Below are 22,801 nucleotides of genomic sequence, written 5' to 3'. Positions count from 1 at the left end.
CAAGATGGTGGTCAAGACAAACGAACCTGGAGTTGGCTGAGGCATAAACTGTTGTTTAAAGAGCATTGGTTTCCACTTATTTCACAGACTATCGACAAGGATCCCTGCGCACGTTTATTAGGCGTCGGGATATACGGTTAAATGTTGTAAGGTAACATTTTCTCCCTTTCTATTTGGTAGGCTAACATTGTTGAACTGGTAGACCACTGCTAGCCTATGCTGCTAGCTGCAAAAATGTAAATCTAAGCTATTGCTAGTAGCTGCAAGTAAGCTAATTCTAGCTAGTAAGCAAAGTCTCTATCAGACAAATGTTGGTGTCATATGTCAAGGGGGTTAACTGATGAAGGGTAGTTGTTTTGTCGTTTTGTGTTTCTCAGAAGTTGCCCCTGAACTCTCGTTTTCGAATATTACCGCAGTTGGCTATGTAGCGAGTTGGGCTAGTATCCTGTCAAGCATAGGTGTGTGCTGCTGTGGCTGCTGTCTCAGCTAGACTAGCTACCTTTTGCTAGCTAGCATGATATGGGCTATGCTGAACACGCGAGTCTCGTGGGGCGTTTAGTGTAGTCATGATTCACTTTCTTAGCTAGCCCAGCGGCCTTGCTTGTTTGATTATGATGATTACATAATGTCTACCTCCTGATGGGATTGTTATTAAATCAGCTCGTTAGCCAACTAACATAACGTTAACTGTATATTCTAGATTCGGGGTTCACAGAAAACCACTGCAGCTTTATGTCAGCAAAGCCATATAATGACTTGGCAAATAGCATTATAGATGGATAACATATCTGTTTCCTTTACTTTTTACTTGCCTCTAGATATTTGTTGACAGTTAGCCGTGGACAGTTTGGATTGAGCTTTAGTTAGTGAAACTAAAGAGTAAGTTAATAAAAAACTGCATGTGGAAGGAAATTGTGTATTTGACGTAACGTTAGCTCGCAGTCATGCAGATTGTTTTCTCGTTGACAATCTATTATCTAGAACTATGCAATTTCGTTTCAGCTTAGAGGGTTTTCTAGATTTAACTAAGTCGATTTTCCAGCGATTTGTTTTGCTTGAATTTTAAACCACTAAATGCAGGCCAAGATGTTTTTGTTGATGTAACACAGGTAGATTGGACTAGATGGTAGATTGGACAACCATTAGCTGCTAGCACTACATTTTGCATTCTACCTTTCAATTTCTAAACACAGAAGTTCACATGGATGTCTCCATCTCAGCTATGGGTGTTCGGGAGGGAAGAGCAAATATAATGGACGCGCCCACTGTCCCAGTTTCCGTAAATTGGTGCATGTTTTAATTGGAACAGCATTAGTTCGACAAGTAACGTACTTACTGATGCCGTGCCCTGATTTTCCTCAGGCATTTTTAAAGGTGGTTTTCGTTTCTTTTGTGACATGACAGTCAACATCTTTGGTTCCTCAAACGACCTCCGCTTCAGCAAATAGTTCCCATGAGTTGCCATTCAGTGTTACTACTTGGTATAATGCCATCTTTTAGCCATTATTTAAGGATGCACCTAGTATACTTCTTACGGACAAAGCTTTCTCAGTGATGCAGTATAGTTTGTCATTGGACAGTCGATAGTGTCTGGTGGCTTGGGTAAAACAGTCTGTGTCAACTGTATCTTCATGTCTTCTTTAGACATACTTAATTAATCTCAAAGGAAACGTCACAATAGTGTCGTCCTGTGCACTGTGAACCTAATATCTGGAATGGACCATTATCTACTTTAACAAAGTCATCTGTTTTTGTATGCAAAACATTTTTGATGAAAAATGTTGTATGTTCACCTCACCTGTGTCTCTCTAGGACTGCCCTCTGGCTGAATGTCCCCCATAATTAGAATAAATTGTACACCGCTTGTATTAACTTTTTTTCTGGCCAGTATCCCTTTCAGGGACTGTGCATTGTCATGACACTAAGTAAATAACTGATGGAATTGAATCACGATTCTGGGGGCGCTTGTCTGGGTCTGCGTTGGCAGGTGGCAATGGCAGGCCGGAGGGAGGAGTGCTTGTGGAAGAAGCACATCGCGGAGCAGCTCAAGCTAAGGGACCGCGTGCAGAGGCAGGCCTTCGAGGAAATCATCCACCAGTGTGAGTAAACGTCCCCTCACTTCTGACGCCGCGCTGTTGTTTATTCCACTCTAATCAAGGTTATCTCAACTGTAACTGCTAGGCTATGTTAACTGGAACTGTCCTTTAGACTTTAGTGTTTTGTCTTAGCACCCCTGCAGGTCACGTTTCTGTTAATACCTGTAGAAGACATTCCACACATTTCTTTGGATGCTTAATTAAAATATTTTAAGACAATATTTGTGGATTTATTGCAGGACCTATGGTGTAAAGATGTATTTGTTCAGACTGAGTATTTTGTGTGTGTGTGTGTGTGTGTGTGTGTGTGTGTGTGTGTGTGTGTGTGTGTGTGTGTGTGTGTGTGTGTGTGTGTGTGTGTGTGTGTGTGTGTGTGTGTGTGTGTGTGTGTGTGTGTGTGTGTGTGTGTGTGTGTGTGTGTGTGTGTGTGTGTGTGTGTGTGTGTGTGTGTGTGTGTGTGTGTGTGTGTGTGTGTGTGTGTTTTAGACAACCGTCTTCTGGAGAAGTCTGATCTGCAGGCTGTGCTCTCTGAGCGGCTGCAAACGGACAAATATGACCAGAGCAGACACGACCTCAGGTAGGCCCCAACACTCCCATCAACCTACAGGAGACTGGGCTCAGTCTCTGGCACCCGGCCCACAGAATGATCAGAGGTCTTAGATTGCAAAATGATCAGAGGTCTTGGATTGCAAAATGATCAGAGGTCTTGGATTGCGGTGTAGTTGTGTACGTGTGCATTGAATTGTTTATTTGTGGCATTACATCAATGTTGCAAATGTTTTGTTTCTTATGCTGATATTTAACTAATCTGTTGAGAACAGGAGGATTTTTTTATCATTTGGTGTGTAGGGGCAGGAATTGTTTTGTATGTTTATCTTTTTGTCATATTCTTTGACACAAACATGTGGGCATTTGTGGGCGGCAACAGCTACTCCGTGTTGTTGGAGGTGCTAACAAAGGGTGTGTCGTCAGAGAGATAATGTAGATAGGAGCTGGCTCAAGAGTTATAAAAGTATTTTTGCCATGTTTTATTAGTATGATGAAAGAACTGTATACATTTCCACATTTGTTCTCTTCTGGCACATTGGCTATCATAATGGGAACTTGGGAATGGGAAAAGATAACATGTCGGAGGTGCCTAATGTTGAGTTAAGCCTAGCCTACTCTAGTCTAGATTGTTTAATATTAATCACACCTCTGAAATATTGCTCTTTGTTGCCGCTTAAGCAAAGAACAATCATGTGATGGAAGGTCAAAATAATAGATAGATAGATAGATACATACTTACTTACTTTCTTTATTTCTTGATTGATTGATTGATCCCCAAGGGGAAATTCAGGGGGTCTCAGTAGCATACAGACATCACACACAACATGCACTTACAGCAGAAATGGTAAATATAAGTATAAACATATAACCAAACTCCACTGTACAATAGAGACAGTAGGAGATAAGAAAAACTAAATACTAAATATACTATATAAATTAAATGTAAAAAATCCAGTGTGCTTGAGGGTGATCAAGCATGAGATGCTTGTAGTGATAGGGCCTGTAGTTCTGTGTGTATGGTAAGGTGCTCAAGAGAGTGAGTGTCATGGTGAAGGTGCAAAAGTAGTCCAACAGTAGTCCTGTAGTTCTGTGTGCATGGTAAGGTGCTCAAGAGAGTGAGTGTCATGGTGAAGGTGCAAAAAGTAGTCCAACATTAGTCCAACAGTAGCCTAGAAATCTAGACACACCGTAGCGGCAGCAAATTACATTTGCTTCCAGGGCTAGTCTAGCAACTCTCCGTTGGCTTGTGAGCTCGAAAAATTAAACTTCTATCAGGCCAATCAAATCGTTTATAGAGTCGTTAGGCGGGCTTAACATAATGATTGATGGCAGAGTTGCAACGGTTTGGCTTGAATTCCCTGCTACTTGAAAACAAAGAAGATGAATGTTGCTGTTGGCCAACAGTGTGACACGAGTTAAGCTTGTTTTAAGTTGGCAAAAGTTTGAACTAGCCAACTAGCTCCACTGGTGGAAAAACGCATAGGAATCAGTGCTGTCCTATTGCGTGCAGAGGGAATTTGAAAGACAACCGATTATTCCGCCCCTCGGACTGAGCACTGCGAACGGTGAGTGCCCAGACCCTACATTTTAATGTGGGTCTGGCTTGTCAGGCTAGTCCAACAGTGCAACAGTGCAATAATAAGGTCTAGAGACCAGCATAAATAATATGGACAAATAGGAGAGTAAAGTATAATGTAGACAAGCTAATATAAAAAACTATAAAAAATTATGTCAGTGCAAGAACAGGTTGAGGTAATAGGGTTACAGCCATTCAGTATTGTAGCAGAAGCCATTGATCATGTGTGCTAATATAGCATGAAAAACAGTGTAGCAGGAAAACGGTAGTAAAAACATTAGGCTGTGGACATTAGTAAAACAGTAGTAAAGCAGTAGTGGGCAGTCAGTACTCAAACATGGAGAGGGTGGAGAGGCAGACAGACTAAGCAGAGAAGTCTATCTCTCCTCTTTCCTTTAGTGAAGCATTAAACAGTTCAATGGCCCTGGGGACAAATGACTTTTAGTGAATGACTAATTGTTTGTTCATTTATTAACACTAACAGTCTCAACAGCATCATACCACCATTCTCAATATCAACCAGTAAAGCAACCTACCAACCATGATATGATTTAAATTGTTTGATATTTCAAGATTCTAAGGTTCCAGCCTGTTTCGAAATTAACTGATGGTGAAATCAACCAAACCTCGTCAGTCAATCTGTAACTTATCTTTCGGTCCACAATGCCTCGACTTATTTTTATAGCCTGCTATAGAACTATATAGGCTGCAGGTCAGAATGTAATGGGATGACGCATCCCAAAACCTAGTGATGAAACTGCATTTGACCTCTGAATTTTCCGCAGCTATCAATGCACCTCCGATATTGTTTGCACCTCCAACAACATGGCATGGAGTTTTGAGTGGTCTGTGACTGTGGCAAAGATATGGTATTTGTTGCTTCATTTTAATGTTTTAAATTTGTTTTGTGTTTTGTTGTGCAGTCCGGGGTCGGACGCCAGTCGCAATGATGCCCTCAGTCAGGAAATGGCCCAGATGCGCATTAAGCATCAGGAGGAGCTCACCGAGTTGCACAAGAAACGTGGAGAGGTAGACACTCCCTATAATACACTCACACACACACACACACACCTCCCATGTGTCAGGGTGTTTTCCATCAGTCTGGTCACCTGCCTCCGATAATGAGTCACTCTTGTCCCTACTGGTTTAACGCTGTTTACCTGCGGATGAATTATGAGCACATGCATTAATTGGGTGCTCAGGTGTATACGTGCTGTTGGCCTGGTTCTCTGTTGGGTGTCTTCTTCACATCCCACCCTGTGTGGATCCCCCTTATGCAGTAGAGAGGGAGATTTTAGAAAAATGTCCAAAAGCTGTTAGCCATGCTTGACCACCATCAACACAGTAGGTACTGACAAAACCTGTCCATAGGCTTCCCAAGAGACATGGAAATCATGGAATTTAAAAAATCTCAAAACAGAAAAAGTTGGAATGTTGGAACTATAGGATTTCAGTTGCTCAACAGTATGGGGTATTCTTTGTCATGTTTTTCATTCCATTATGCACCTATTTTGACAAATCTGGACTCCAGACAGATAATAGTATTTAAATATGTGTAGAATTCATTTTGGCATTGTTTTCCTTAAATATTCAAGGTCTTCCCAAGGTCTTTTCTTCATATATTGTCTGGATGGCAGTATATGTTGCTCAAAACCTGTATACATCATTCAGAATTGATTGTGCTTTCCCAAATGTGCAAGATGCCCATGCTGTAGGCACTAATGCTCCTCCACACCATCATAGATGTTGGGTTTCAAACTGAGCACTAAAACAAGTTGGATTGGTTGGATACTTGGATAGGCCTTGTCCTCTTTAGCCCAGATGAGTCCAAGATTTCCAAAAAGAATGGCAAATGTTGATTAGTCTAACCACAGGACCTTTTTCCATGTTACCTCAGTCCATTTTAAACAAGCTCAGGCCCAGATAAGAAGGTGGTATTTTCTGTATCATACAGTTTTGGCTGTTACAATTTTGGCTGCAGTTTTTGAATTGAGTATCAAACTGCACATAGACAGTGGTTATCAGAGGTTTTCCTGAGCCCATATAATGTCAGGTCTGGAAACAGGTCTGGTGTCGATGCAGTGCCATCTGAGGTCAAAAAGACCATGGCCATCCAATTAGTTTTTCAGCTCTTTCCCTTGTTTGCAAAGATTTCTCTGGATTCTCTGAATGTTGTAGTAATATTATGTCCTGTAGATGTTGAACTCCCCAAATTCTTCACAATTCCATGTTAAGAAGCATTAAAATTGCATTGTTTAATCACTTGTGTACACAGGTTTATACAGAGTGATGAATACCCCTAACATCTTTACTTCTTTGTTTTTCATACCCAATCATGTTGCCTGTTACCCTATTAGTTTGTTTCTTTATCATAACACAACTTTTCCAGCATGTTGTTACCCCCATCCCAACTTTTTTTGAAACATGTTGCTGTTATCAAATTCAAAATGAAATAGTCTTTAGAATTTTCTATGAAATAGTCAAATTTGTCAACATTTGATATGTTGTCTGTGCCATTTTTGCAGCTAAATATGAGTTTAAGAGATTTTCAGATTAGTACATTCTGTTTTTATTCACATTTTACACAACGTCCCAACCTTTCTGTTTTGGGGTTGTACATACACACACACACTCCCAAATGCACCAATACCGCTGATCAGTCCTGTTTTGGTTGCTCAGTATGTCAGTAGTATTTACCCAATCATGTGTCCAGTGGGCATAATCATCGCATAATCTGCGTTATCACTGCCCATGTCACTGCCCATCTCTCTACCCGTCTCCATGATCCGTGACTCCCACTCCTCTTAGCAGCCCTGAGGGGAATCAGTTCTCCGTCTCACTCGTGGCTCCCCTCAGGTTCACTCCTGCGTTACGAGCCATGCTGCCGCTTCCACTGAAAATCAAAGGCCTCCCTGTCTCTGAGTCTGAGTCTTGACATGCCCTCTTATCGTGCTCACAAGATTGCAGCAGCTGCTGCCAAATGCACCAGATGACCAGATGACCAGATGATGGCACAAGGTCTTGAGATGGAGTCAATGATTGCTGGGAATTGAGTTGAATAAAACATTAGGCTGACCTGTGGGTTTCGTTCACTGTTGGCTTCATGAAGGCCTGGCCATTGCATGTCATGATGTCTGTCAGTTTTGCGGTGGTCAGATTTGCATTGCATTAAATGAGATGATTTTAGGACAGGGGATTTCCCATATCTGCAGGGGATCCAGTCTAAGACCTGCCACGGATGGTTGTGAACCGTTTTTGTTGTGTACTTACATGCCTATGATAAAGTTTTATTCATTAACCTATGCATAATAAGACTTTGGAAAGAACAACTAATGCATTAACAAAAATGATTGAAACGTTAGACTGTGTTATACACAGAATGAATCGGTTTCTGATGTTATTTGGGAATTCTGGTGGGATAAATATAATTTCATTGTCAGTCCTCCATTCCTTTCTTCCTTCCTTCCCTCCTTCCTTCCTCTTTTGTAAACTTATGTCCTAGCCCTTCCGTTATGGAACTCATGAAGGAAACAAGGAAAGAATGCAACGAGGATGGAGGAGTCAAGGACAGACATGCATGAGAAATGCGCCAAAAAACACATCAAATAAGTTAGCCGCAGGGCGCGGTGTTCTGACATTATGCCTGATTTCAGGCGTGAACTGGGCAGTTTAAGATTTGAAAATAGGCAATAGCCAATATCACTTCAAAAATGTCTGATACCTTCAGGCATAGACATTTCCCTTGCTTTAAGCCCTGTAGGTATGCAGAGGGGAGCCTTTTGTTGTATATTTTGCATAGAATTTGCATTTCATGTCGGGTTTGTTTGTGTCCGTCTCTCTCTCTCTTTGTCTTCAGCTTGCCCAGAACGTGATTGAACTGAACAACCAGATTCAGTTGAAGGACAAAGAGATCCAGAGCAATGAGGCCAAGTAATTTCAACTGTGTGTGTGTGTGTGTGTGTGTGTGTGTGTGTGTGTGTGTGTGTGTGTGTGTGTGTGTGTGTGTGTGTGTGTGTGTGTGTGTGTGTGTGTGTGTGTGTGTGTGTGTGTGTGTGTGTGTGTGTGTGTGTGTGTGTGTGTGTGTGTGTGTGTGTGTGTGTGTGTGTGTGTGTGTGTGTGTGTGATCCTAGTATTTTAACCCATCGTGCTAATAATCTGTCAAGAAGGTATGCATGTTATGGTTCCAGTACCTTTTTGTGTGTGTGACCTCCTAGTATTTTAACCCATCGTGCCAATAGTCTGTCAAGAAGGTATGCATGTGATGGTTCCAGTACCTTTTAATGTGTGTGTGTGTGTGTCATCCTAGTATTTTAACCCATCGTGCTAATAATCTGTCAAGAAGGTATGCATGTGATGGTTCCAGTTCCTTTAATGTGTGTGTGTGTGTGTGTGTGTGTGTAGGATGCTGGAGTATCAGCAGCAGATCTCTGGGCTGGAGGGCGAGTGTCGTGAGCTGCGGAGCCAGCTGCAGGACCTGGAGCGGGCCAACCAGACCCTGAAGGACGAGTACGACGCCCTGCAGATCACCTTCAGCGCCCTGGAGGAGAAGCTGCGGCGCACCACCGAGGACAACCAGGAGCTCGTCTCGCGCTGGATGGCCGAGAAGGCCCAGGAGGCCAACCGCCTCAACGCTGAGAACGAGAAGGACTGCAGGCCAGTAGACGACAACGACAACAACACACATCCGCGCTTGCGCGCTCTAGCTCTTTCTTTCGCTCTTACTTTCTTTCTCTCTTTTTTTCTTTTGTTCTTTTAAGGGATCACTAGGCGGTTACCAAGGCATGGACACAATAACACGCTGACATAATATACATGTCATATATGTGTGTATTGAATAGACAGCCAGACACTCAATGAGAACTGAAATGACGGATCATAAATGAGTTAGGGAGCAGACTGCTGGAAGCCACATCCATAAACATAAGCGTGAGAACTTGAAGCCTTATATATAAGTGCTGGCAGAAACAGCAGCTCGATGACTCGGTTTTTAAAAGTGATAAAGTGGTACATGAATCAACTTTGAAATGTTAGATCAATTCTTTGATCTAAACAACATAGTTGAAATGAAGGAGTAGTTCATGGTTTTAGGGTGGAGTCTGTCTTGGTTTTGGTTTCTATTGCGAGTAAACATGTTCAGAAGTTTCCTTTGTCCCTAAGTGCTGGCTAAATGGCGGCCATCATGTCATTGGACGTTACTGTAAAAGGCCATGAAGCCTCAAACAAAGGCTGTGAGAAATGAGTCGTTGAGACCTCTTCTGAATGAATGCATGTGCCATTAAAGTCTAGTGCCCAGTCATTGATGGGAAATCTCCTGGCCGTCTATCTCACGGTCAAGAATCAACGAGCCAATTAAAGAATGATAAAGGAGCTCTGACGAGGAGGCCCCACCTATCAGTTGCAACTTATGAGGTGATCTGCCATGTGATTGGCTGACAGAGAGGGCCATTGTAAGGCTGCTGAGAGTTTAAATCCTGTATTTGTGACCCTAGAAGCTACTACAGACCACATTATTTAGTTGGCAGAATGGACAATAGCTGGGACTTTTCTAGTAGGATGAGTTGCCTACAGCATTAGGCTCTATGGATGAAGGAACAATAGGCTAATTGTTATGTTTCTTAAATGGCTTGGTAAGGTTTTTTAAATTGTTTTCTTCAGTGCTGTCTCTTGGTCTTGCAGATTGTTGTGTTCAAACAATTCATACTCTTTCAGTTTCTCCCTTTTTCACCCATTATATTTGGAAATGATGGCTTTGTCATCTATGACACTGTGTGTGTGTGTGTGCGCACATCAGCCAGATGGCCATAATGTTTACTTATGTCTACCGAGGCTCCATTGTCTCTCTGAATCGGTTTTTATTGAGTTGCCCCTAATGGCCACACTGGTTCTCTCTCCACAGGCGTAGGCAGGCCAAGCTGCAGAAGGAGCTGGCAGACGCTGCCAAGGAGCCCCTGCCTATCGACCCGTAAGTAGAGATGTCCAGCTGGATCCATTTTTACAGTCAGTGGGTATTACTGACCCGCATGTGAGGCACCAACACATGTCCTTCCTGGACCGTTGAAATTGGAGTCCCTGCCATCCAGTGACTGTTCCGCTGTTGGAACTGCCTCTCAAAATTAAGAGTCTCATGAGACAGAATATAATAATGGCTCATTTAAACTGCACCAATTGTTTGTCTTAATATCTTCTGATCACTGACCCGTTTCTCTGCCCCTGTTCTCTCTCTCTCTCTCTCTCTCTCTCTCTCTCTCTCTCTCTCTCTCTCTCTCTCTCTCTCTCTCTCTCTCTCTCTCTCTCTCTCTCTCTCTCTCTCTAGGGATGATGATATCGAGGTGCTGTCTGAAGAAGCTGGTGGGAAGGGGCCCGGTGAGGCCTCCCCTAACCGACCCCTCAGCCGCACACCCAGGTAAGGGCGCCACACGGTCCTAATTGACCGATCCCAAGCCTCGCCCCCTTTTACTATGTCACAATGAGGACCTCAGTCAATTTTGAATTTTCTAGTGTCCATTCTGTATGACAATATGCCGGGTATGCGAATGCTACAATGCTTCTTTTGCGAGTAGACTAAGTAAATAAATAACTAAAGAGCTCAAAAAGCTTCAAATATATGCCTGGGGTACTTGTAGAAGTGACATCCGATATCCTGACCGTGTGAAACGCTACCACACACAGGCCTAACTTTGCATAACTTTGGATAGGCTGCTACTTTTCAGTAAAGAAATCTGAGTGTGTACGAAAATGTTCCCTTTATTTGTGTTCATAACTACACACAAAAACATAACTAAACCTGGTTTCCACTGTTAAAACGACAACATAAGCCTAGACAAAAAATTATACCTACCTTGCAGGAACTGAACTCGCACACTCATACTCGTACTCAATCACGTATCGCCTTACACACAAGAATACTTTCAGCTTTTAGGCACAGGCTACCTTGCCATGTTTAACTTGGGAATGAAGACTGTTCAAAGAAATAAGCTAACAATCATTTTTTCAACAAACGCAATATCCTATTGCGATGCATTATTGATGACTGAACGAGAGATAGCCAATGTCTTCTAACGATCAAATCATGTGCTGATTCAAAACTATGCTTTGCTGTATAGGCTATGCAGTCTCGAAATCGCCAAAGGCCTACTACATTGCCCACATTTAGCCTAAGCGAGCACTGATGAAGTCTTATGCAAGACAAATCACATCTGCAATTGCTCTTGATAGCGTCTGCCTGCCATGCAGATATGTCGTGCGTGGTAGGTTTAAACTAGGATCGATCTAGTGGTTTCTTTTCAATACACTTGTATCATGTTTATTTGAACTTTTCCTTCTAAAGCAGCCATTCAAAATAATAAGTAGGCTATTGGCCTACCGAAGCGAAGCTATCTCTCCACCTCCCCAACATGAGCTGCTTATAGGCTAGCCACTCTCCCAAGTTGCGTGGTAACTTGGATCTGCAGCACTTGGTCCCGTCTTCAATTAATCCTCGAAATATGGTTAGATTTTGTTATGGCACGTCAACACCATATGTTTGCACAGACCTGTTTATTGAATCAGAGTCACATCTGCAGCAAATAAGGTAAACTACCTGCTCGTGATAACGTGCTAATTGTTTATCCCCAGTTAACATGCATCCCATTAAGATCCGTAACACCGGATTGGTTTGTCCTCGATTTGTGGTGTTCCACCTCGTTGATAACAGCGGACATTGTGAATGTGTTCTTACGCATACTTAAGGCCTTTCTGGCCTGTTTTTTGAATATATCAATATTACTTGACGCCCAGAAATCCAGCATACACTGTTACACTCGGCTAAATGGGGGTGCTGCGTCCCCATGTTGAACACGCGTTCTCGCACACTTTCCTGCAAACTTGTCCGACTTAGCAACAGTAACTATGGGACTGACAATGGGAGGTGGGGCTTGGGATCGGTCAATTACCCCCTGCACCAGTTACAGTAGAGGCCATTTGCCCTGTCAGTGCTTTGTCAAACGTGGTGTTTTACAACAGCCACAACATGATTTGGAAGTAAACCGTTAAGGGTCTTCAAGAGTCCATTTGTTTTCACCCTGCTCTCCCACGTCTTTCCTAATGGTTTTTCTCTCTCTCCCTCCCTCCCTCCCTCCCTCACTCCCTGCTTCAGTAAGCGCATATCCCAGCCTCCCCCTGGGCTCCTGGACTCCATCTCCAACATATTTGGGTATGTCAGGCAAGGCATTCCATTCCCAGACTCAGGCCAGCATGTATATACGGGTGTGTCTTGCTTGTTTCTCTGCGTGTGTGAGTGATTGTATGATTGTGTGTATGGTCTTGTGTGCTTGTGTGTGTGTGTGTGTGGTCTTGTGTGATTGCGGGTGTGTTGGGTGCTTGTGTGTGTGTGTGTGTGTGTGGTCTTGTGTGAATGCGGGTGTGTTGGGTGCTTGTGTGTGTGTGTGTGGTCTTGTGTGAATGCGGGTGTGTTGGGTGCTTGTGTGTGTGTGTGTGTGTGGTCTTGTGTGAATGCGGGTGTGTTGGGTGCTTGTGTGTGTGTGTGTGGTCTTGTGTGAATGCGGGTGTGTTGGGTGCTTGTGTGTGTGTGTGTGTGTGGTCTTGTGTGAATGCGGGTGTGTTGGGTGCTTGTGTGTGTGTGTGTGTGTGTGTGGTCTTGTGTGAATGCGGGTGTGTTGGGTGCTTGTGTGTGTGTGTGTGTGTGGTCTTGTGTGAATGCGGGTGTGTTGGGTGCTTGTGTGTGTGTGTGTGGTCTTGTGTGAATGCGGGTGTGTTGGGTGCTTGTGTGTGTGTGTGTGTGTGTGTGTGGTCTTGTGTGAATGCGGGTGTGTTGGGTGCTTGTGTGTGTGTGTGTGTGTGTGTGTGGTCTTGTGTGAATGCGGGTGTGTTGGGTGCTTGTGTGTGTGTGTGTGTGTGTGGTCTTGTGTGAATGCGGGTGTGTTGGGTGCTTGTGTGTGTGTGTGTGTGTGGTCTTGTGTGAATGCGGGTGTGTTGGGTGCTTGTGTGTGTGTGTGTGTGTGTGTGTGGTCTTGTGTGAATGCGGGTGTGTTGGGTGCTTGTGTGTGTGGTCTTGTGTGAATGCGGGTGTGTTGGGTGCTTGTGTGTGTGTGTGTGTGTGTGTGTGTGGTCTTGTGTGAATGCGGGTGTGTTGGGTGCTTGTGTGTGTGTGTGTGTGGTCTTGTGTGAATGCGGGTGTGTTGGGTGCTTGTGTGTGTGTGTGTGTGGTCTTGTGTGAATGCGGGTGTGTTGGGTGCTTGTGTGTGTGTGTGTGTGGTCTTGTGTGAATGCGGGTGTGTTGGGTGCTTGTGTGTGTGTGTGTGTGGTCTTGTGTGAATGCGGGTGTGTTGGGTGCTTGTGTGTGCTCTTGTTTACTGCTTCTCTCTGTCTGCCTGCAGCCGCTCTGAGTGTGTGCAGCCTGGACACCCCCCATCTTACTCCAGGTGATGCTACACTGTGGTGTCAGCAGGGTTTACAGTTCTGTGTGTGTGTGTGTGTGTGTGTGTTTGTGTGTGCATGTGCTGGTTGTTTCCACTTCGTACATCTGCATGGCTGTGTGTGTGTGTGTGTTTTGTCCTGTGTTATACTTAACTGTATTCTGTCATGACTGGGGGTGTTGGTAATGGGCGTTAACGTTTTGTTCTGCTAGCTCCTTGTTCACAGTCTGTAAATTTAAAACTAAAGACATCAGGGGAAAGGGGAACTCTTTTTGAATGACTCAACTTTTGGCGTTTAGTGAAGTGGAAGATTTGCTGTTGTGTTGTTAAAGTGTTGGGAAAGTGCTCTTTTGTGAAAACACTCCAAGCAGGAAATGCTGCTTACCTCTGGTAAAATAGGAACTGAAGTAAGAGGAAGACTGTGGTTAGGAAAGCAGATAGCAGTTCCGCTGATGTTGCCAAGTTTTGTTCAAAGCATGTATTGAGAATGCAACAGATTATTGAGAAAACAACAGAATAAACAGCATTTCACCATTTAATTTGTATAAGTGAAGGAACTAGTGGCTAAGGTTATGGGTTTATTGTGTTCCTCATTCCCTAGCAATTTATTGTGTTCCTCATTCCCTAGCAATTTATTTCAAATTAGTCAAGTTCCTCCTTCAAACATTGTACCCAACTACCGGTGACTGTTGCATAATTCCATACCTCCTCCTGGTTGCTTTAAAAGCAAGTTGATGGGATTTAGCAGCAGATGGTTTAGGGTCGGTACGCATGGTAACGGTTGTTGAATCGCTCCCCCCGTCGGCAGGCGTCGCTCGCTGAACTCGTACGGGAGCTCGCCGGAGAACGCAGAGATGGCCAGTGGATCCAGTGTGGACGTCCGGGTGCCTTCAACCGCCCTCCACATATTTGTGAGTTCCCAGTTGTCTCTCCACTTACCTTTCTCTTTTTCTTTCTCACACTCTTTCTCCCTCTCTTCAGTTCCACCTTTGTCACCTTCACTCTTGCTCTGGCCTGGGCTTTCTCAATATTTTACTTTGATTTAGGGCTGAACGATTAAGGTTAAGCAATTTGCGATGTTTCTGTCAGATATTGCAATTTGGTTTGCAAAATCATGGAAAACCCAGAATATTCACAAATAATCATAATTGCAAACTGTATGATTAATTGCAGCCTTTGCGATTTGCTAATTACAGTAGTTGAAATTGGTGTTTTGATAAAAAAAAAATAGTTTTTTTTTTTTCAGCCTGCTTTTGCTTAGTTTTAATTGTCTTGCTCTCACCCACCCACACTCACGGACACCTTACATGTTTGAAGTGAGCGTAGGGGGCACCAGTTTTTGTAAAGCACAAGGTCAATGATGAGCTGTAAAAGGTCTGAATGCCCAAGTCTCCACTCAGCCGCCCTTTGGCTCCCAGCAGGCCCTGCTCTTTACCCAGCATGCTCTAGTTGTGCTGCGCTGGTTCCAGGGTCTGCTGACAGTCCTGATGCCTCTTTAAGTCTGTGGCTGCAGGAGACTCAGCTGTCACGCATAGGAGGCATCGCACACCAGACCCCCTCAGGAGTGTCAGGGCAGGCTGTGGAGATAGGCAGCTGATCACAAGTTTTCAAGCTGAGACCTTCAAACCCCCTACCAACAATTATTCATTGATTTAAAACCTTAATACTTAAGTGGCACTGAACGCTGCAAAGCAAGCATGTGTCTTACACTCTTAACTCTTAAAAAAAACAGTATAAATTTGATTAGCAGTTCATCGTCTATGTATAAATGATGTATGTGGATGTGAATATGAAAGTGCTGGGTTGGCCGCTCCTCCTAATAGTGTGTGTGTGTGTGTGTGTGTCTTTCTCTCTCTCTCTCTCTCTCTTTCTCTCTCTCTATCTCTCTCTCTCTCTCTCCCTCTCTTTCAGGATGCCCATGATGGGGAGGTGAACGCTGTGCGGTTCAGTCCAGGCTCCCGCCTGCTGGCCACTGGGGGAATGGACCGCAGAGTCAAACTCTGGGAGGTCGTCTCAGGTAGTGTGTGTGTATGTGTGTGTGTGTGTGTGTGTGTGTGTCTGAGCTGCACTATATTCTCTGTACCTCCCAGTAAAATGTGTGTGTGGTACTTGTTAGACTGTGTGTGTGTGTGTGGCTTGGTTGGGGGAGACTGTTGGAGGGTAGTGCGGATTTTATCACCTAATGGAACTGGTCAATGATGAGCTGTAAAAGGTCTGAATGCCCAAGTCTCCACTCAGCCACCCTTTGGCTCCCAGCAGGCCCTGCTCTTTACCCAGCATGCTCTAGTTGTGCTGCGCTGGTTCCAGGGTCTGCTGACAGTCCTGATGCCTCTTAAAGTCTGTGGCTGCAGGAGACTCAGCTGTCACGCATAGGAGGCATCGCACACCAGACCCCCTCAGGAGTGTCAGGGCAGGCTGTGGAGATAGGCAGCTGATCACAAGTTTTCAAGCTGAGACCTTCTATAAAGACTTAGGGGCCCATTTTCTTGTTGCAGACTACTTATTACCTCCTCTGTGTAACAAGTGGCACAATGCCGCACCTGCTAGCCAACACTCTGTGGTGGTGGTGGTTCACTGTAGAAGCCAAAGAGAGCTTGTACGTAGCTGAGTTCCAGTGTCTGGTCTCTTGTGCAGGTCACTGTGAGCAGAAAGGGGCGCTGACGGGCAGCAACGCTGGCATCACCAGCATCGAGTTTGACAGCGCGGTGAGTACCAGCACACTCTTTTCCTCACAGGCCTCCCCAAGAAGATGCACTTTCGAGGTCATGAGATGCGGATTTATGCATGTTGTTTTTGAAATTAAATGTCCTGGAAAAATGCACGACATGCCTATGTCTGTAATACACATGATTTAAATGGTATGCTTGCTTTGCCAAATTGCTTTAAGACCAGTGTATGACCCACTACCCTTGGGCTTAAGTCACAGGTAGATTAGATGTTTTCTTGTACCAAATTGTCCAGTGGAAAACTGGTTTGCGTATGAATGATTGATGTTTGTTCTCTCCCTGAATGATCCAGGGTTCCTACCTACTGGCCGCCTCTAATGACTTTGCCAGTCGGATCTGGACTGTAGACGACTACAGGCTGAGGGTGAGTAGATTTCCCAGTCCACAGGCTAACACTAGCCCAGCGCCCATACTACAAACGTAGACTACTTTACTTAAAGATCCATTTGTGTTAGTTAAACACAGGTAAAGGTGCATCCCTAATTTGTGTGTGTGTGTGTTCCATCTCTCTTTTTGCAGCACACTCTCACAGGTCACAGTGGGAAAGTGCTCGCGGCACGCTTCCTGTTGGACAACGCTCGCATCGTCTCCGGGAGCTACGACCGCACGCTTAAACTCTGGGACCTGCGCAGCAAAGTCTGTAAGTATATCTCTGCTCACTTCCTTAAACGTGCCCCAACCCCACACAACACTGTGCTTCTCAGTGAGCGACCGTGCGGTTTTCATTATTTGGTACTGTAGTAAGAATGTCATTCACTCTTCTGTTATTTCACCTCTCTCTCTCTCTCTCTCTCTCTCTCTCTCTCTCTCTCTCTCTCTCTGTCTCTCTCTCTGTCTCTGTCTGTGCTAGGCATGAAGACCGTGTTTGCAGGCTCCAGCTGTAATGACATTGTCTGCACTGAGCAGTGTGTGATGAGTGGCCACTTCGATAAGAAGGTCCGCTTCTGGGACATCAGGTGAGCCAGAGGGAGCAGGCAAGCAGAGAACTCCAGGCTTTTGCAAATGCCCTTCTGTGTTAGTAGTCTTGTGAGTTTCCCTCGTTTGTTTATGTGTGTCCTTAACATCTGCTGTGCTGCTGCTTTGTTATTGTCAACAGAATCACATGACTGAACCTTGTCTGAGCAAATATTACACCTGTCAAATGTGTCCTCATGTAATATTTATACTGAATTGAAACAGAACAGGAGTAAAGTGTGTCTGTTGTGTGTGTGTGTGTGTGTGTCTGTTGTGTGTTAGGGCGGAGAGTATAGTGCGTGAGCTGGAACTACTGGGCCGGGTCACGTCGCTGGACCTGAACCCTGATCGGACTGAGCTGCTCGCCTGCTCCCGTGATGACCTGGTGAAGATCATCGATCTACGGACAAACGCTGTGCGACAGACCTTCAGGTAAGAAGCCAAATAGGGCTGGGACAACGCGTCGACGTAATCGATGACGTCGACGCAAAAAATACGTCGACGCAAAATATGCGCGTCGATTCACTAAGCATAATGTTTGCCGCTAAATATTTTACATTTTACACCTTCAGTGTTTCCCATACGTTGACTAATCTGTGGCTTGGGGCCACGAAATCATTGAGCTGTGCTTTTTACGCACGCAGCCTTTCTTTGCCCCGGCCACTCTCTCTTGTAACGAGCCCGCTGCTCCTCCTCTGCATGTGCATTTAACAAAATATTCACGATTGTTGAAGTATTGTTGTTGCAACATAGAAGCATTGCATAGAACACGGTGGGCTAAATTGCTATTAAATCCGCTTAGCATCGTGACCATGCTGCGCAAATTTGTTCAAAACTGCTGCATTAGTTAACTATGCTAAGGTCTCATCACAACATAGTAGCCCACATTGAGGAGACCAAACTAAGTTAAGTTATGCAATCAAGCAGTAGCTCAAAGCTAATGTTAGAATACTGTTTGGATGTCAAGTTTAGCATGCTTACTTACATCTGCTTGTCAATTTTGTTACTCATGTAGGGCTCATTTTATTGACTCTGAATGTTTGGAAAATCCCAATGTAAATGGAAAAGTGTTTTCCAAGACTCAAAAGTGCTTGTCCCAAGAAGAAGTAGGCTACGAACCGTTATTTGAACTACGTTATGAATTGCATTCACACATCAGCAGCGTTTTAACGGTGTTAATGTTAATTGCAGGGATTCCCTCACGAATGTCGTCTTAAAGTGACAGGCACTCAATTAGACCTACTGAACTGAACTGAATGCTACCTCTGACTAAGAATGCATTACTTTGCACTTGTATAGTCTTTTATTTTGGAATCTTAAGAGCAATAAACATATATTCCAATGTTAAGGAATTCATGTTTTTTTCAGTCAGATATGTAAATCAACATGTATAAGTTGCTATTAGTCAATTAATGGGGAGATAATCGATAATCGAATCGAACTGAAAAAATGAATCGTTAAGATTAATCGATGCATCGAAAAAATAATCGCTAGATTAATCGTTTAAAAAAATAATCTTTTATCCTAAAGCCAAAGCCACACCAGTCTATCCCATCCCATCAGACAGTTGATCAATGCAACAGTCCTGATAAGTTATGTGTGTCTTTTTGTTGTTTTTCAGTGCTCAGGGGTTTAAGTGCGGTTCAGACTGGACAAGAGTGACCTTTAGGTGAGTGCCTGGCTTAGATTCCATAATCATCCAGATGTCAGACCTTGAAGTATTTGTTTAAATGTAAAAAGTAGGACAGACCTCATGACTGAAGAGCTCTTCCTCAATTTGCGCAGTCCGGATGGAAGCTACGTGGCAGCCGGTTCTGCAGAAGGAACCCTGTTTGTGTGGAACGTCCTCACGGGAAAGCTTGACAGGACTTTGGACAAAGGCCATAGGTGAGCTTCTACACCTAACATGTCCTACTGTTCTACCATCTCCCTCATGTTTCATTTGAAACAGTCATGAAGTGTGCCATGATGAAGGTGCCATTGTCATCAGTATCCAAGAAATGTCAAAGACGATCCGCACTCCAAAGAGCTCCTAGTGTGCGAATCTGCCATGTTAGTTCTAAAATTGGCCTTTGGATGTGCAAGGCCTTGCACTGCCGCCATTGTTATTTACATTGATTTATTTAGTATACACTTTTCATCCAGAGTGACTTGCATATATCAATTCTATTACAAGGCACTACATTGTCCCCAGAGCAACTTGGGCACAACGGTGGAAGCCGGGAATTGAACCCACAACTTTTTTGGCTACTGCATGCTAGCCCAGCTCCTTGACCACTACACTACAAACAATCAATGTCATAAAGCTTTTCTGTCCCTTCCCTCTCCAGCTCTGCGGTCAACTCTGTTTCCTGGTCCCCCTCTGGCACCTTTGTGGTCAGCGTGGAGAAGGGCAGCAAGGCAGTACTCTGGTCCGACATGTGATTGGCTGACACCTGCGTCTACTCAGTTACGATTGGCTCAGCTCAACTCCAGCCCAAACGGCAGTGGGCGAAAAGACGTTTTAACATGAAGCAGGCGTGGCCTGGCATGGCACGGCGTAGCCGAAGTCGTTCGCTCCTCACTTCAGCCAGGTTGCTGCCTCCTGGCTTGTTGTGATTGGACCTCTGGTGTTCTCATAATCAAAGGGCGGCTGAACTGACTTGTGCGTAAAATGAATGCTTGGTTGGGGTCTTTGGACGAGGCGGCCGCAGTTGGGTGGTGGTGGTTTGAGACACACACACACACACACACACACACACACACACCAGTATACAGTATGTGATCTATACCGATATAACTCCAACATACAGCACACTGTCTTTCATAAAAAAGGACACCAGACTTGTCTTTTTCCCCCCTCCTGTTTTATTTGCCACTTCAGAGATACAGCCAATGTTAAACTTAATCTGTGTCTGTAAAACTTTTGTCTGATTTGTGTGTCAATAGTTTTACACTGCTTAATATGGCCATGGCTCTTAACTGTGTGTGTGTGTGTGTGTGCAAGTGTGTGTGTGTGTGGCATGTTCATTCCTTTCCGTTTGTTACTGAATAGTGAAATGTGAGGTGAGTGAATGTTGTGTTGGGTGTGTGTTTGTCTATCTATGTGTGTGAGGGCGAGAATATCATTTTTGGATGTTTGCTTGAGTGTATTTGTCCCGTGGTCTTTGAAGTCACTTATACTCTGCCTTAATCAGATAGTAACCGAGACCTCCCTGCTGAGGTCAGTCAGCTGTGTCCTTAAGGCCCCTCCCAAACACACACACACACACAAGCACACACTTCAGTCCCGCTTCCCCATATCTGGCTTGTGTGTGTGTGTACAGTCTCCCAGATCCCAAAATGCTCCCAGCTGAAAGAAACGTATCATCCATCTTTACCTCATTTCCTCCTCTTCCTCTTCTTCATCCTTCTCCTCCTATTGAGCTCCTTGGAATGCAGTTTCTAACCAGCACTTCTCTACATCGACATCACTGTATAAAAGCCCAGCTTTAGCCAGCAGTGTGCCGCCACCCATGTGCGTCATGGCTTCTCCACCTACAGTGACGTGAAGCTCATGAGGTGTGTGTGTGTGTGCTAACCTCTGTGCAGGTGGGGGTAGCACAGTGCGGTTTTGCCAAACAAACGAACAATTTAGGAACGGATAGGTTATGAGAGTTGACCAATGTTAGGCCAGCTAGGTCAGAGGCACTACAAAGCAGGAATTAACTGTATGTTATGGCACTTGCCATTGCTTGTGAAAGATACTTGCACATGACTATTTAAAGTCTTTAAAAACATGTTTCCTTTCCAATTAATAATCCCTGTTAAATATGGACGAGAAGGCATGGGTCCATTTACCATGATTTTTAAATCTAGGAAAACAAAAATGGCCAACAACTTCTTTCAGACAGTTAGTCTTAAGGCAAACTAGGAATGAACTTGTGAACTCGGTGTAAAGCTCTGTGTTGTGTAAGGCAGAAGTGTTTGTTTTAGGTATTGGTAGCAGGTGAGGAGGTAATACACAGCTTCAGGTAGGGCAGACCAGCACTGACCGCTGCCATGTACCAGACTGATAAAACTTTTTAATTTTGAAATCGCAGCCTGTTGTCACAAAACTTTGGCAGAATAGCAAGGATGAAAGATATTGTTGGACACTGCCACCTTGCCCATACAGAGGATTTGCACAATATGATACTCCTTGTGTTCATTTTTTGTTTTTAAAAAAAAAAAAAAAAACATGTTTCTTTAATAACTTTTAGTTCTAATTTTGAGGCACAAGTCACAAATATTACATACCGCCACATCCGACATCCAGAATTGCATATCATGGCTCTGCAACACTGCATGACCTTTACAAGAAAACAAAGCTAAACAGTTTGCTGTGACATCACACATAGTCACCCAATCAGAGAGTGGGGGTTGGGTCACAGAAGCTGTTTACCACTTTTAAAACACTCCCACCCCTAACTTGGCCAGCCTACCGCCATTGGCAAAAGGATTGTATAACTCTTAAGTTATGACATGTATATGAAATATCCTCTGTATATGTGTGTTCAATGTATGCACAACAATGAAATGTGTGAGCTCAGTTGAAATGTGTGGTTGTGTTTGTGAAAATGGCTAATATCTCTGCACTACACCACATCTCAAAACATTATGTAAAAGTTATATTTTGCTGTAATTTATTTCAAAAAGTGAAACTTACATATAATGTAGATTCATTACACATTTAGTGAAATATTTCAACCCTTTTTTGTTTTAAACTTGATGATGGTAATCTTGAGTACAGTTTACAGTTCATGGAAATAAAATAAAAAAATATCTCAACATTTATAACAGAATTTAATATACAGAAATGTCAACCTGAGAAGAGCTCTGATCATCTAATTTAGTCAAAACACCCGCAAAGGTTTCCTGAGCCTTTAATCTCAGTCTATGCAGGTATATTCAATACAAAATTTAAATTCAATTTCTTTGAGATGCACCTGTAGTAGTCCCTTTGCCATGTGGAGGTTGCAGAGGGATTTTCTCTAAATTACCTGATGATGGCAGTGCTGTCACTACAATAATCCCTTGAAAATAATTATATGTATCGGCCTTTTAATCTATCAAGGAACCCTATAAAGAATCAGTATCTAAGGGTAGCTTTGTGTCAGGGGCGTCCCTCATGTTACGCTCCATATTAGTTCAACTAGTAGGCTACACCATCAGCTGACATGGAAGACGGTGCAGTCAGACAAGGCCTCATTCTTCAGCACTTTTAGGACTCCTTAATGTACAATAATTAAAACACTAGTGTTTCAATCCTGCTTTCCCAGTGATGAAATTAGCTTCACACTCCAGAGACCCAAAGCCCATTTGTTGATGCGGGGAGCCACATCTCCTACTCGCTCTCGCTCTGGGTGTGTTTTGAGTGCACAAAAGCGTCTCAGCAGCAGCCTGGAGATTGCAGCTGATTAGTCTGGTGGTGATTCACTTTCCCCTTCTGGGTTAAATCCGCCTCTGCTGATCTCAGTGTGCAGACTG

General features: G+C 43.9%; 1 protein-coding gene and 2 non-coding genes across 5 annotated transcripts; all 3 read left to right on the top strand.

Moving 5' to 3' along the window:
- On the top strand, positions 1-21,863 carry atg16l1 (ATG16 autophagy related 16-like 1 (S. cerevisiae)). 3 transcript variants are annotated; one of them, XM_076282334.1, is made up of 20 exons: positions 1-151; positions 1,988-2,099; positions 2,583-2,673; positions 5,145-5,250; positions 8,078-8,151; positions 8,623-8,874; positions 10,118-10,183; positions 10,535-10,624; positions 12,356-12,412; positions 13,596-13,640; positions 14,443-14,545; positions 15,546-15,651; positions 16,269-16,339; positions 16,653-16,724; positions 16,880-17,000; positions 17,211-17,316; positions 17,597-17,746; positions 18,936-18,983; positions 19,100-19,201; positions 19,645-21,863. In XM_076282334.1, exons 2-20 carry the CDS (start codon positions 1,994-1,996, stop codon positions 19,736-19,738), a joined length of 1,860 nt encoding a protein of 619 aa, XP_076138449.1. In that variant the 5' UTR covers positions 1-151; positions 1,988-1,993; the 3' UTR covers positions 19,739-21,863. The 3 variants fall into 3 exon arrangements, with proteins under 3 accessions (XP_076138449.1, XP_076138451.1, XP_076138450.1); XM_076282335.1 differs by having other exon boundaries at positions 9-146; XM_076282336.1 differs by lacking the exon at positions 13,596-13,640 and having other exon boundaries at positions 2-151.
- Positions 14,987-15,254, top strand: LOC143122281 (small Cajal body-specific RNA 6). Its single transcript, XR_012986625.1, has one exon.
- Positions 15,825-16,092, top strand: LOC143122280 (small Cajal body-specific RNA 6). Its single transcript, XR_012986624.1, has one exon.
- Positions 21,864-22,801: the final 938 nt, after the last annotated feature.

This window comes from Alosa pseudoharengus, unplaced genomic scaffold (assembly GCF_046254945.1).
Source record: "Alosa pseudoharengus isolate Yale_2024_CS ecotype anadromous, Long Island Sound unplaced genomic scaffold, YU_APseudo_1.1 YU_APseudo_1.1_scf_13, whole genome shotgun sequence".
Lineage (NCBI taxonomy): Eukaryota > Metazoa > Chordata > Actinopteri > Clupeiformes > Clupeidae > Alosa > Alosa pseudoharengus.
The sequence above is the reverse complement of the archived record's forward strand: the minus strand, read 5'-3'. Positions and strand labels throughout refer to the sequence as shown.

Coding starts and splice junctions, on each gene's coding strand:
- atg16l1 (XM_076282334.1), top strand. CDS start 1,994: ATGGCAGGCCGGAGGGAGGAGTGCTTGTGGAAGAAGCACATCGCGGAG. Junction 10,184..10,534: donor GAGCCCCTGCCTATCGACCC/GTAAGTAGAGAT, acceptor CTCTCTCTCTAG/GGATGATGATATCGAGGTGC. Junction 14,546..15,545: donor CAACCGCCCTCCACATATTT/GTGAGTTCCCAG, acceptor CCTCTCTTTCAG/GATGCCCATGATGGGGAGGT.